This window comes from Rhinoderma darwinii, chromosome 2 (genome assembly GCF_050947455.1).
Source record: "Rhinoderma darwinii isolate aRhiDar2 chromosome 2, aRhiDar2.hap1, whole genome shotgun sequence".
Lineage (NCBI taxonomy): Eukaryota > Metazoa > Chordata > Amphibia > Anura > Rhinodermatidae > Rhinoderma > Rhinoderma darwinii.
The window spans coordinates 68,371,285-68,384,412 of NC_134688.1; the positions used below are offsets into that span (position 1 = coordinate 68,371,285).

The 13,128-nt window shown below is 41.0% G+C and overlaps 1 protein-coding gene across 7 annotated transcripts in view; it reads left to right on the forward strand.

The window, feature by feature from the left end:
- The window catches only part of NBEA (neurobeachin), a 575,138-nt gene that overhangs the window by 470,919 nt on the left and 91,091 nt on the right, over positions 1–13,128 (forward strand). For all 7 annotated transcript variants that reach the window (XM_075851713.1, XM_075851718.1, XM_075851715.1 and 4 more), the window contains one exon: positions 5,931–6,043. In XM_075851713.1, coding sequence (XP_075707828.1) covers positions 5,931–6,043 — 113 coding nt within the window. The remainder of the gene's footprint in view (positions 1–5,930; positions 6,044–13,128) is intronic.

A 13,128-nucleotide genomic window follows, 5' to 3' on the forward strand; every position in this document is an offset into this window, starting at 1 on the left:
GGCGCCAAAAAAACTCTGTCTGAACTGCACCTTAAAGGGGTTTTCCAAGCCTAATTTGGCATTTTTATAATGGTCTGGGCAGACTAAATACCTTCCAATAAACCCTCACAAATACCTTATTCTTGTTTCTGATGTTTTCCCGTCAATCCCCACTCTCCTGCCGCGCTTTTCTGTTTGTTTACATCTAGGAGTCCCGACCCACGTCAGTTTCTGGTCCTCCAAGAGTACATTTACCACATCTCAGCCAGCTCCAGACCCGCCCAGCACACCTCCTCAGTTCTAAGCAAGACCGCCCACTCCAGCACTATTGGCCACTGGGATCGGCGCGTGCACAGTATAGACAGCAAGGCTTGTGTGAAGAAAGTATCCTCACGCAGGCAAAGTGTAGGCAAAAGACGGAGCATGTGTGGAGCAGTTAGTCTGAACCACACATGCTCTGTGAATGATTGAGTGTATCTGGCCCCCACTTGTACAAGACGTCCGCAATGAGGCGCTGTACATTGAGCAGGCTGAAAGGAGGCATGGGCAGTAAACAGACTTGACGCCACCAGGAGAGTGCAAATCAGATGGGGTCGGCCCCATGTGACCCGCAATGCGATCGGGAAGACAGTGAAGATTCCCCGGCATGAGTAATTTAAAAAGGGATTTGTATTTGCAGCTGTAGGTGATTGGCCATTACATGTAAGGTACTGGAAAACCCCTTTAAGTATGCCATATAAAGTACGATTTCCCTCAATACAACAGGAATCTTCGTATATGTTGAATCCCCAATACCAAATACCAATCCAAGCGATAACAAAGATCGTTAACAATTATTGTTGTATATTTGGTAGTAAAGCAGACCGGAGCAGAATTACTAATACTGTAAGTAAATTTCGATAAGGCAGTCAGAAAGTGTGGCAAATATATAAAAGTAATGTATGATAAATTTGGCACATCTTTTGGTTGGCTTAGTTTACGCAATTCTTTTTGACAAAGTTTTGGCACGCGATGGCGCATTTTAAGCCATTTCTTTCTGCTACGCTATGCCCGTTTCCTATTATGCTATGCCCCTCTTCGAGTGTGTCGAAAAATGTGTCTAAAACAGTTCATAAATGTGGCACACAGCATGTATGCCAGATTTCTGGCTCAACTTGGATGGTAAATCTGAACCATTGTTCCATTGTTTTCTACCCATATGGGGCAAACTATACCATGTTTCTTTATTGTAGGATCTGCTTTACAGTAAAAAAATGACATGAAAAATATTTGAAGTGATGAGAATTATATTCCAAAATTATATCTTATATCGGTGCCTCTCGTTCCTAATACAATGTTGTATCTGTTAAGAGTTTAAATTCTTATCCGTGCATTGTTTTTAGAGATTGAGAGTACCCCACCTCCCCCAACTCTCGGCATCTGATTTAATATAAACTCCTCTGGTTTTTATTTTATTTTTAATTTAGGCTATTTATGGTGGCAACAACCATACTCTCTGTTACAGCTTCCTATGGCATTATTGTCGCCTATGAACGTAGCTGGCTTCCTGTTCTAGAATGATGCTCTAAACATTCCTTCTGCGTGTACTTTTTCCTCATGATCTCTGCTGAATTACAACTCCGTACTGACAAGTGCTCCTGTACTGCCTAAGAACACTTGTGCCTCAATGGTTGTGCTGAATGGCAAGTGGATCAAGGAAACTTGTAAAAATAAGAAATGTTTTATTTTCCATTAAGACGATGTTCACATCACGTTTGTTGGCCTACGTTTGATGTATATGCTAGGATTACTCCAGTCCTGACGTATACATTAGGCTGTGATGTACATGTTAACAGTGGCACCCATCACCCATAGGCTATAATGGTATCTGTTCAATAAATACGTCATGAACTCCCTTTTTTATAACTAATCCGTTTATCGGGACCATCATAGCTTATGGGTGATGAATGCCACGGTTAGGCATCTGTTTAACACAACCCTCACACATAGGTTATAATGCCATCCCTTTAACGGATGCAGCATCACGTATACGTTCAATGGATGCCTGTGATGGATGACAAACAGTGGCATCCGTCACCCATCGGCTACAGTATATATGTTTTTACTGGATTCCATACTTTTTTTTTAATGTGGTATACTACCGTATACCGGCCAGACAGAGGCCAAAAGGACATGTCTGACAATGTAGCCCAATGGGTATGTTTCATTTGTACGTCGAGAGCTTTCCCAACGCACACACTAACTGTAAACAAAACGCGTGATGTGAACAGGGCCTAAACACATCGGTTTATATATGCTGCATAACATTTCACATCCCAACCCTTTTTAAAGTTAAAGCAAAAATAGGAAAAAGGGGAGGAATCCTCCAGCTCACCTGACACAATGGGACGTGTCGCTGATAGCGCTCGGATCCTCGTGTCGGCACACGGTAAGGAAACAAGGAAGAAAAAAGGTTGGATCCAGCGCTGTATGGGATATAAAATGGAAGCAATTTCCGAGTTTAATGGTCCTGTTTAAAAGAAATCCAAATAGTGCCGAAGCCGTCCGAAACGCGTAGGCTCTGAGGACACTACCCCCTCGCTTTCTCCACACCAGGACTCCACACTATTTGGATTTCTTTTAAACAGGACCATTAAACTCGGAAATTGCTTCCAATTTATATCCCATACAGCGCTGGATCCAACCTTTTTTCTTCCTTTTTAAAGTTGTTGTTGTTCTCATTTTTCTGAAACGGCACCAGGTGTAGAATATTAGTTAGTGCTGCCCTGTATCCTAACTGCAAAGTAGAACTGTGACCTTGAAATTATTAATTATATTGTGAGTATAGATGAGTCCCCCTCCCCTAAAATGTTCTGCGTTTTTTTACTCTGTGCTGCGCGAGCTTTTGCTAACTAATTATGTGTATATTTAGCTGCAGTCTGTGTTGGGCTTATTATTGTCATGTAATTAGATGTAACTCGAACTGCCGGCTTCTAAAAGAAAATCATTAAAAATTCTTTCCTAATGACCTAGAGATGACAAAATGTCTGTAAAGTGGGAAAACGCAGACAAGCATAGGAACATCGCTCGCAGAGTGTTAATCCAGATGCTGGAATCATCTAATTAAACAATATTTTGCTGTCATTAACATTATCACCAAGGAATTTCTGCTGTAATTTTTTTGTCAGCTCTCCTCGAGCTATTTCACCTTTTAAAACTCAACCTCTAAATGAAACATTTTAATTACAAAAAAAAAGTTTATTTTTGTATCGATTTCCAATAAGGCATTCTTTGTCTGAATTAACCATTGTAGATCTCTATATAAGGCTATGTTCACACGGGGTATTTTGCCGAGTTTTTTGACGCGGAAACCGCGTCGCAAAAAACGGCCCGAGAACGCCTCCCATTGATTTCAATGGGAGGCATCGGCGTCTTTTTCCCGCGAGCAGTAAAACTGCCTCGCGGGAAAAAGAAGCGACATGCCCTATCTTCGGGCGCTTCCGCCTCTGACCTCCCATTGACTTCAATGGGAGGCAGGAGAAAGCGTATTTCTCGCTGTTTTATGCCCGCGGCGCTCAATGGCCGCGGGCGAAAAACGGCGCGATAATCGCCGCGAAAATCGGCGTGCAGGGAGAGGAATATCTGCCTCAAAGTTCCAAACGGAATTTTGAGGCAGATATTCCTCCCCCAAAATACTCCGTGTGAACATAGCCTAACGGTGCCTAGTATGGTTCATATTCAGTTTGCTAGATTAATAAAAATATCCAGATTTTATCCACATTGAGTCGGATATTGTTACCTGATACAGATCGTCTGAGGAGACCGTCTTTGGCTTTATTTACACTAGTCGTGACTTCCGTTTATTTTTAACAGAAGCCTTGACACCCTAAGGGCCTGTTCACATCACCGTTCGCTTTCCGTTCCGGGGTTCCGTCGGAGGTTTCCGTCGGGTGAACCCCGCAACGGAAAGTGAAAGTGAAACCACAGCTTCCATTTCAGTCACCATTGATGATGGATTCTGTTCGTCGCCATTCCGGCAGGTTTCCGTTTTAACGACGGAATCAATAGCAGAGTCGATAGCGATGTTTCCGTCACCATTGATATCAATGGTGACAAACGGAAGCTGTGGTTTCACTTTCACTTTCCGTTGCGGGGTTCGCCTAACAGAAACTTCAGACGGAACCCCGGAACGGAAAGCGAACGGTGATGTGAACAGGCCCTAATGGATCCATATTCAAACTGACGCCAGTGGACCCTAGTGACTGCACTATGCTTGACGTAAAAAATACCAGAAGGGCTAAGGCTGTGTTCACACGTAGTATATATTTTTTCTCAATATTGTACCCAAAAAAAGTGATACAACCACAACGTATGAACACAGCATTAACCTGTTATATTGTAGAAAAGTAGCTAGGTTTATCCTAAATTCTTTTCTTTACAGGTGCCATATTTAGAGATGATATTGTCCTAAGCTAATATCAGCAAATGGTGGCATTAAAGAGATAATTCACTAATGTGATATGGCTAGGCTATACATCCGTTGTCTGATTGGCGGGGGTCCGAGCGCTGTGAAACTTGCCGATAATTAAAACCAAGTGGCAGTAGCGCTAAGAAAGCGCTGTGCTGCTTTAGCTCCTGTTGGCCACGCTTGGCTTCCTTCGAAGTCTGCATGGTCGATCTTACTTTTGTATTCATGTCGTGATTGGCTGCATCACTGAAGCCGTGTTAGCAAAGACCGGAGGGGGACCAGCAAACTGTCTGCGCAGGAGAGGTCGGGGGTTTTAAAGGGAAGCACAACTTTTTTTGTTCGTTAATATTTTATTCTGCTCATTATTTAAAGAAATATTGGTCTGAAGAACGTCTTTAAAGGGTAAATGGAGTCTAAATGATTTTCTGATATGTCGCAGATACATGTGAAATTATTATATTGTTGAAGTTTGTGATCTCAGGCCATTACTGTCAGATAGATGCGGGTCCCAGACACTGTTTCCGTAAGTTCCCTAGATCTGAATGGTAATTAAGGAAACCGCGTTTCTCAGCGAACTATACTGTTTTCTTCTTCATGGTCGGAAATTATACACTTCAGCCACAATACAGAGCAGTAGAATGGGGTTTAGGGTGCCCCGTTCTAGAGATAGTTGCGTGTCCCAGAGGTGAGATATCCTGTGGATATGTCATAAATGTTTCTGATGGGAAAACCCCTTTAAGCGAAGATCCATTTAATTTGCAATAATATAAATCTTTTCTAGAAATGAGTGGCTGCCGGAGATCACAGACTTCACCAATGTGATCTTCTTATAAGACACATAGACATTTTCCCTTTTTAAGGATGACCCTTTCTCTAGAGACACTCATGTCTACACGTGCACTTTGCAGGAAAACAATTTTATTATTTTTTTGCTATGGAAACGGCTGCTTTTTGTTGCTTTCGATGAACTTGCAGAGAACAAGGAGCGCTCTGTTCAGTATTCTCCAGTCTGGAAAACCAACAATCATTAAAATCTAGAAGGAAACAGTCCTATGACAGCACTGTAAATCTGCTCTCAGCCTGGGGATTGATAACCTAGGTTATTTTTGTCAGGTTCAGCAGGGATAGATTTTCAATTTAGTTTGTAGCCAGGGAACACAAAAAGCAGATCATTAAACATGGGTGTTATGTGACCCAGTGAAAGCAATACCAGCTTTCTCAGCGCAGTGGGGGGCCATTCAACGCCATTTGCTGCTACATACCCTTCAGCACATAATAGAAATTTATTTGCTCACGCTTTGTTTTAAAAAATGTAATCTTTGATTGTTGTCTGAGGTTGTCTTATCACAGTGGTGGCATCCCGCAATGACATGCCATGGAGGTCCAGTCGGCTACTGGGATATATGGAGCGTGTCTGTGCCAGTATGAGCTACAATGTCACTAGGGATGATGGCTAAATTATTTTTTCTGTCCGTTCATTAACACATTGTACTTATTTTCTCAGGGAGAACATATAATGACTTGAATCAGTATCCTGTATTTCCATGGGTGTTAACAAATTATGAATCCGAGGAGTTGGATTTAACTTTACCAGGAAACTTCAGGGATCTTTCAAAGGTAATTGATATTTTTATGTGTAAACTCTTTTTTTAAAACTTTTAGTAAACGTTTTGAGAGACTTTCAGTTGAGATTTATCATCCTATTTGGTAGTTTACATATCACCACACTTGGGCCCTGTTCACATCTGCGTTGGTGTTCCGTTTGAGCTTTCCGTCAGAACAGGACCCTGAACAGACACAAACTGACACGAACGGAAAGCAGAGGTTTCCGATTCCATCACCATTGATTTCAATGGTGACGGATCCGGTGCCCATGGTTTCCGTTTGTCTCTGTTGTGCACCGGACCCGTCGTTTTGCCGGAAGCAATAGCGTAGTCGACTTTGTGTCATGTCGGTTTGTGTCTGTTCAGGGTCCCGTTCTGATGGAAAGCTCCGACGGAACGTCCGAACGGGACCTCAACGCAGATGTGAACAGAGCCTTAGAAAGGTGTTATTTTAGGAATTAAAAAGGTCACACTTTTTTTTTGTTGTTGGTACGTCTCATGTATTTTTTTTTTCTTTAAATGTATACACAGGAGTATAAACTATAGGTGGTGCAGCGGTTTGTGGTTGCAACCAGGCTTTGTCCCAATGGAGACCAGTAGTAGGACTGATGAATAATAGTTGGGGGGCCCTGTCACAGATTTTGTATTCAAGTTATGCCTATATGTTTAAACATAGGATGCAAATTATACTTATTTTTTTTATTGGCGAGGTAGGGGGGGGGGGGATTTAAGATCCATTTAAAGGAACATAGAAATAAATGATAAAAGTATACCGGAGATAAACTTGCCCACACATTTTGTCAATCTGCAGAATTGCTTGTTTTTGAGGCAAATTTTCTTGTAGAAATCTGTCTGAAAACACAGGGGTTACATTCCTCCTGATCTCTTCTATTACCGGCTTGCTGATGGGCAGGGCTTAGTAAAGGGGACTGGGATTACCATTCTTTTTCCCCTAATACAGACAGAGCAGATGGGGAGGGGGGATGTGAGGTCCTGCTGCAGCCAGTTGTCTCACAGTTAGAAACAGAATTGGGAGGAGCAGAGGGTGGGGGGTGGCTCTGGTTTTAATCAAGACAATTTTGAGACAAAATTGTATTTACCGCTTGAAAGGAGGACAATTAGGAAGTATTGCTGGGCTTTTTTGTTTATTTCATGTTTAGTGTGCCTTTGAGTCTGCAAAAAGAAATGATCAGGAATTTTGTTACAAATCCATAAAAACACACTCTGTATAGATTTGAGGGTACACTATGGGCCCATAGATTTCTTGTGAATGAACCCTAATATTCTCACATGGCAGCCATCTGTAAGTGGTTGTCATTCGAAAGTGCAGTGCTGGCTCCACTGTAGTCTACTAGTTTCTTCTTTACTGGATCTCTTTGTCTGAGACCTATGCTGTCATTACCATAAGGCTGGGTTCATAGCTGTGTTCTCCTTTCTGTTGTTCTGCACCCTCAGAGGAGCGGAAATACAGGAAGTGCCGGTTCCATTGAGGTTTTTTCTTTCTTAGATTATCCACTTTTCTCTTAAGCGCATTGATACAATGTAACAATGAAAGTTTTCCCTTTAAACTCTGTTAAATCCCGCATATAAATGTTAACAATGTTTCAGTTAATATAATAGTCTCTGTGGGATATCTGTGGTGTACACGTTTTTCATTTTTGTTTTTCATATCCTGGTGTCGCTATGAAAGCAATAAAACCCAAAGTCTCTGTAATTTGAGTGTAATATGGTAACCAGCTGTTAATTTTACGGATGTGCTAATTGGCGTTCCCCTCCCTCCTCTGTGTCACTCATAACAGAAAACGTGCCATAAATGTTTGCAATTAAGGCTCTATTCACACTGGGTTTGTACTGCACGATGGGAGTATACATCAGGGAATACTCCAGATGGAAGCCTCCGACGTATTCTACTGTATGGCATAGTATTCTGCACTGTATACGTTTTATTGTAGGATTCCTCTGTATTGAATAAAGTAGTCAATTACACTATTTAATACAGAAAAAAAGTATGCCGACATCTTCCACCCCATTGTATGCCAAAAGGAAACTGTTTTGGCATACACGGCAGGTCCATGGACCTGTTTGGCTTATACGTCGTGAGTATACACAGTGTGAATAGAGCCTATAGGCACGTATTCGGACCTTGTATTACATATTCCTATTTATATACTTATATTTAGAATCTTTATACAAATTTAAAACATTACCCATCATCACCCATGCTTGTTACGGTCACTAGAGGTGAGGTGGCAACAATTTACACGGGGCCCCCTTCTGGTGCTGGTTAACATTACCACACCACTTACATGGGACAGCAGGACTTGTCGCTTGTTTTCCCCCATCTTCTTTCCATGATTCTTTTGTTAATTTCCGGACACCCTTTTTGCTGATGTTGGTGGGCCTGTGGAGACGGGGGATCCCTATACAGCTTTTCACCTATCATTAAGGGATTCAGTTAACCTTGGCCCCTTCTCGCCAGTGGTCCCATAGCGGCCACCTTATTCTGGTATAATATGTACGCCCTTCATTCTAACATTGTTTGTCGTTGGGTTTTTACAGACATATATTACAGATCGCTATGAGCAGCTGGAATAAGTTGGATTTCTTGACAAATCATAACGTGGGACCCAGCATTTTCTTGAATTAACTTGTGTTTTTTTTTCCGTCTCTTGGTTGGATTAGTCAGCCTTCAGCATTGCACATGAGTTCATTATTGTTCACGGTTTCTAGCAATGATGGGAGTATGAGGCAGCGCACAAGCCTTCTCACTGAGCACGAGATATTCTGTTTGTTAATACTTGAGCTGTTTGAGTGGCAGGAGATAAGCGTGACAATTATGCTCCAAATTAGTGTGTTGCTGGAAGCGCAGGAAGTGATGAAGCCTGCAGGCCTCTTACCGTAATAATGCAAATGAACGTAGTGAAGTGTGAACGCTCCTGGCAAAATCAGTGCAGTTCTGCGCAACTTTCCTTCATTTCATCACTGTGCTTTATGTTCAGTAGAGAACATTAGGAGCCATTCAGCTGAGCCTTATATTTCTTAACACGATTTCCAAGATTTCCCTTACTTTTCCTAGTGAGACATTAAAGTAAACACTTGATCATATGCCAATGTTTAGGGTGTAGTCACACGGCACGGCCATATTGCGATTTCTGAAAAAATTACATCAAGAGCCGCAATGTGTGACTATACCCTTAAAGGCCATTTATACTTTTGAAGGCAATTTATTTTTTTAATAAATCAATGTTTTATTTTTAACAACCTTTGAATTGTTTTTTTTATAAAAAAAACAAAAACTTTTTGAGATACAGCTTCTAAAAGGGAAAAGGTCATGAACTTGGATGTGATCGATAATAACTGACCTGACGGATTCGGCTTTGACCTCAAGATACAGCTTTTATGTATCCTGTATACATAGAAGCTGTATCTCACAAAGTAATATTTTTTTTCCATAAAAAACAATTCAAAAGTTTCAAAATGAAATAAAACATTGTTTTATTAAAAAAATAAAAACTTGCCTTCAAAAGTGTAAATAGCCGTTAATATTTGTATGATCATGACGTAGTTAATTATAAGCCTAGAGGATTAAGCTGATGTTACTGTCTCCGATCTCTCGTATGTTGTCAATTTTATTTATTTAGCTATTAATATTCGATTCATATGTTTCTTTGTCCTTGTGTGCTGCAATGATTGAACTGCCATTTGTGGCCAAAAAAACGAGCCACTGGGTCGATCAGTAGATTTTGTCGGGTAACGTTGCCATCAGCTGCAGTGGCCTCTACAGAGAAAATGTAGAATTATGTGCGGACGTTCAAATGATACACGGACGGGCCAGGTCCCCCAGAGTGAGAGCCATTTTGTTAGCAGATCTGGTTCCCCCGTATGAGGTTCTTATAGGGTATATGACATCATACAACCCCTTTAATTTGCTTAAAGGGAAAACTTCATTTAAGAAACATCATTAGCATGTCTTTAGTTGTAAAGATGAATTAACAATTCATTAACATGAAGATACACTATTTACAGCTGTCTATGCTCCCTATTGTTCAATACAAAGATTTTTTTACATGGCCAGTCATGATGGTGCTGTATTCATATTGACCTATACATGGATTGCCATCTCAAAATTCCAGTTAGTTAAGGTTGGTATCAAGCAACTAGATTTGGTTTTGTGTTACCCGTCTATGTGTGTGATTATCTGCCAGCTGCACCATCTCTTACCAACCAGAGTCTTAGTCATGCTTGAAAATAAATCTGGTTTCTATTCAGTCATACTCTTACATGCCAACCACATTGGGCCCAATGTCAATATAAAATCTGTTTTAGACACTTTATTAGTCCAATAGTCCTAAAATATATAATTAAATACATAAAAATGTATGTAAAACTATCCGTCCATTTCTTTGTTGTCCTAATGGAAAATAATTATCTGGAAGTTTGTCGGAGTTTATCAGAGAATACTGCCCAAATTTCTGGTGGCATAGAGGATAACCTTCCCGATTCCATGAGAAGTGTATGTCTCTATTGAACAAAGTCTTCCTGGCGGAGTATTAAAATGATGGCTTGTAAATTATTACCTTATTGCATTTAGCAGCCAAATTTAATGGCCTTATCTGGAAATCCAGCAGCTCACTACTTTACTACATAGCTTGAAAAAAAGAGAGGCTGTCACCTGGTTCCCTTTAGATAAAGGCATCAGTTAGATGTAGCTTGAATCCTGTAAATCCCCGCACCAAAGTGTTAAGCAGATTGCCAGAATGATTGCTCTGCCGCCACTTTTCCTTAAATACAGGCCGTTTGCTATTTTTTTTTAGAAATTTGGGGAATTGTGCCATGTGGACCCTCTTGGCTCTGCTAAACGGCTGAGAGAGTGTACAGTTGCACATGTTTTTTTTTTATTTCTAGCCCTCTGATCTGTGGAAGGCTGTTTGTGAACAGTCACAATATGTTGACACTGTAGCTTACTTGTCAGCTTTGCTGTCTAGATTGGGACAAGATGGGCAGAGTCATCTCCCTAGCATTCCTAGTCTCTGTGGGAGAAGGCTGTACAATATCTGTACTTAATGGAGACTGTAATAGTCTGTGACATTTCACTCCCATACATAAACACTGTGCTGTGCTCTGTCTCCAAAATGGCCGCTCCTTTGGACGTTTTTGAACAGGAAAAAATAAATCGCTACAACACTAAAAAAAGAATGATAATAAATACATTATTTCTCTTACGCAATACTTACATCTAAGGCCCTTTTCACATCTGCATTGTGACTTCCGTTTAGGGTATGTTCACAGGGCCTATTTTCGGCCGTTTTTCGGGTCGTAAACGCCCGAATAACATTAGAAAAATCTTAAGCAGAATGCCTCCAAACATCTGCCCATTGCTTGCAATACAAAAACGGCGTTCTGTTCCGACGGGCCGTTTTTCTACGCGGCCGTTTTAAAAAACGGCCACGAAAAAAAAGGCAGTGAAAAAGAAGTGCATGTCACTTCTTGAGCCGTTTTTCATTGACTCTATTGAAAAACAGCTCCAAAAACTGCCGTCAGAAACGCAGCGAAAAACACGAGTTGCTCAAAGAACTTCTGAAAATCAGGAGCTTTTCCATTGAAAACAGCTCTGTATTTTCAGACGTTTCTGAGTTTGCGTGTGAACATACCCTTATGCTGCATTAGGCTACATGCACACGTACATGCAGACGTTTTTCAAGCAACTCGCATTTTTCGTTGCGTTTTTTACGCCCGTTTTTGGAGCTGTTTTTCTATAGAGTCAAAGAAAAACGGCTCAAGAAGTGCGATGCATTTCTTTTTCGGGGGCGTCTTTTTAAGTGGCCGTCAGAACATAATGCAGTTTTTTCCATTGAAATCAATGGGCAGAGTTTGGAGGTGTTCCGCTTCCAATTTTTCGGACGTTTTTCTGCGTTTACGGCCAGAAAAATGGGTAAAAATAAGCCGTGTGAACATACCCTTACTCTGCAGATTTTCCGCAATGTAATATGCTTTGCGTGCATTTGGCCTTAGGGTATGTTCCCACGCTTAACAAAAAACGTCTGAAAATACGGCGCTGTTTTCAAGGGAAAACAGCTGATTTTCAAAAGTTTTTTTTAAGCAACTCGTGTTTTTCGCTGCGTTTTTTACGGCCGTTTTTGGAGCGGTTTTTCTATAGAGTCAATGAAAAATGGCTCCAAAAACCTCTCAAGAAGTGACATGCACTTCTTTTTCGTGGACGTGTTTTTACGTGGCCGTTTTTAAAAATGGCCGCGTAAAAAAAACTGCCCTTTGGAACAGCGCCGTTTTTCCCATTGAAATTAATAGGCAGATGTTTGGAGGCGTTCTGCTTCCGATTTTTTTGGCCATCGTTCGGCCGTTTACAAAAATAAACCGTGTGAACGTACCCTTACTCTTGCCTTCAAATGCGATGGAACTGTCGATGGAGGCTCCAAACGGCACGTCCGACGCAGATGTGAACAGTCTAATTAATGAAACTACAAATCTATACATGAGTCGTACCCTTTAAGCAGGTCATTTGCTCACTCAAGTCATGTTTCCTCTTGTATGTTCTACAGCTGCAGAGATTTGAGGTTTGTTTTTTTTAACATGACTTCAACTTTGTTCACAAAATGTAAATTTCAACCCTACTATTTAGCGTTGCTGCTCAGTGTCACAAACACCATAGCCGTTCTCCATGAGCTGTTTCCATCATTAAACGTGCTTTACAAACTATCCTGTGTGAGCCAAAGTCTCGTTCCATTAGACGTGTTATTCCAGTGATGGACTTCAGCAGACATATTGATCTGGTTTGGAGGCAGGCTCTGCATATAGTCTTCCCAAGCTGCTGGGAGAACTCAAGGCCCTAGGGCAAGTAGCCAGTTACATTCTCTTATTTCTTCCCCAGAGTAAATCTGCATTGGTAACACCTTTATGAGCAAGACCTTAATAGGGCTGAAGGGTAAAATTACCCATTAAACTACTAGAGCAACCATTCTTCTTTCTCGTCCTCAGTGATGTTCGTTTATTTTTAGTTTTTTTGCTGTAGTGGCAAACCAATGTTTTCCAAGTTGTTGCTGTTTTTTCGTATTAAAGTGTAGCTAAACGTTTGACAAACTT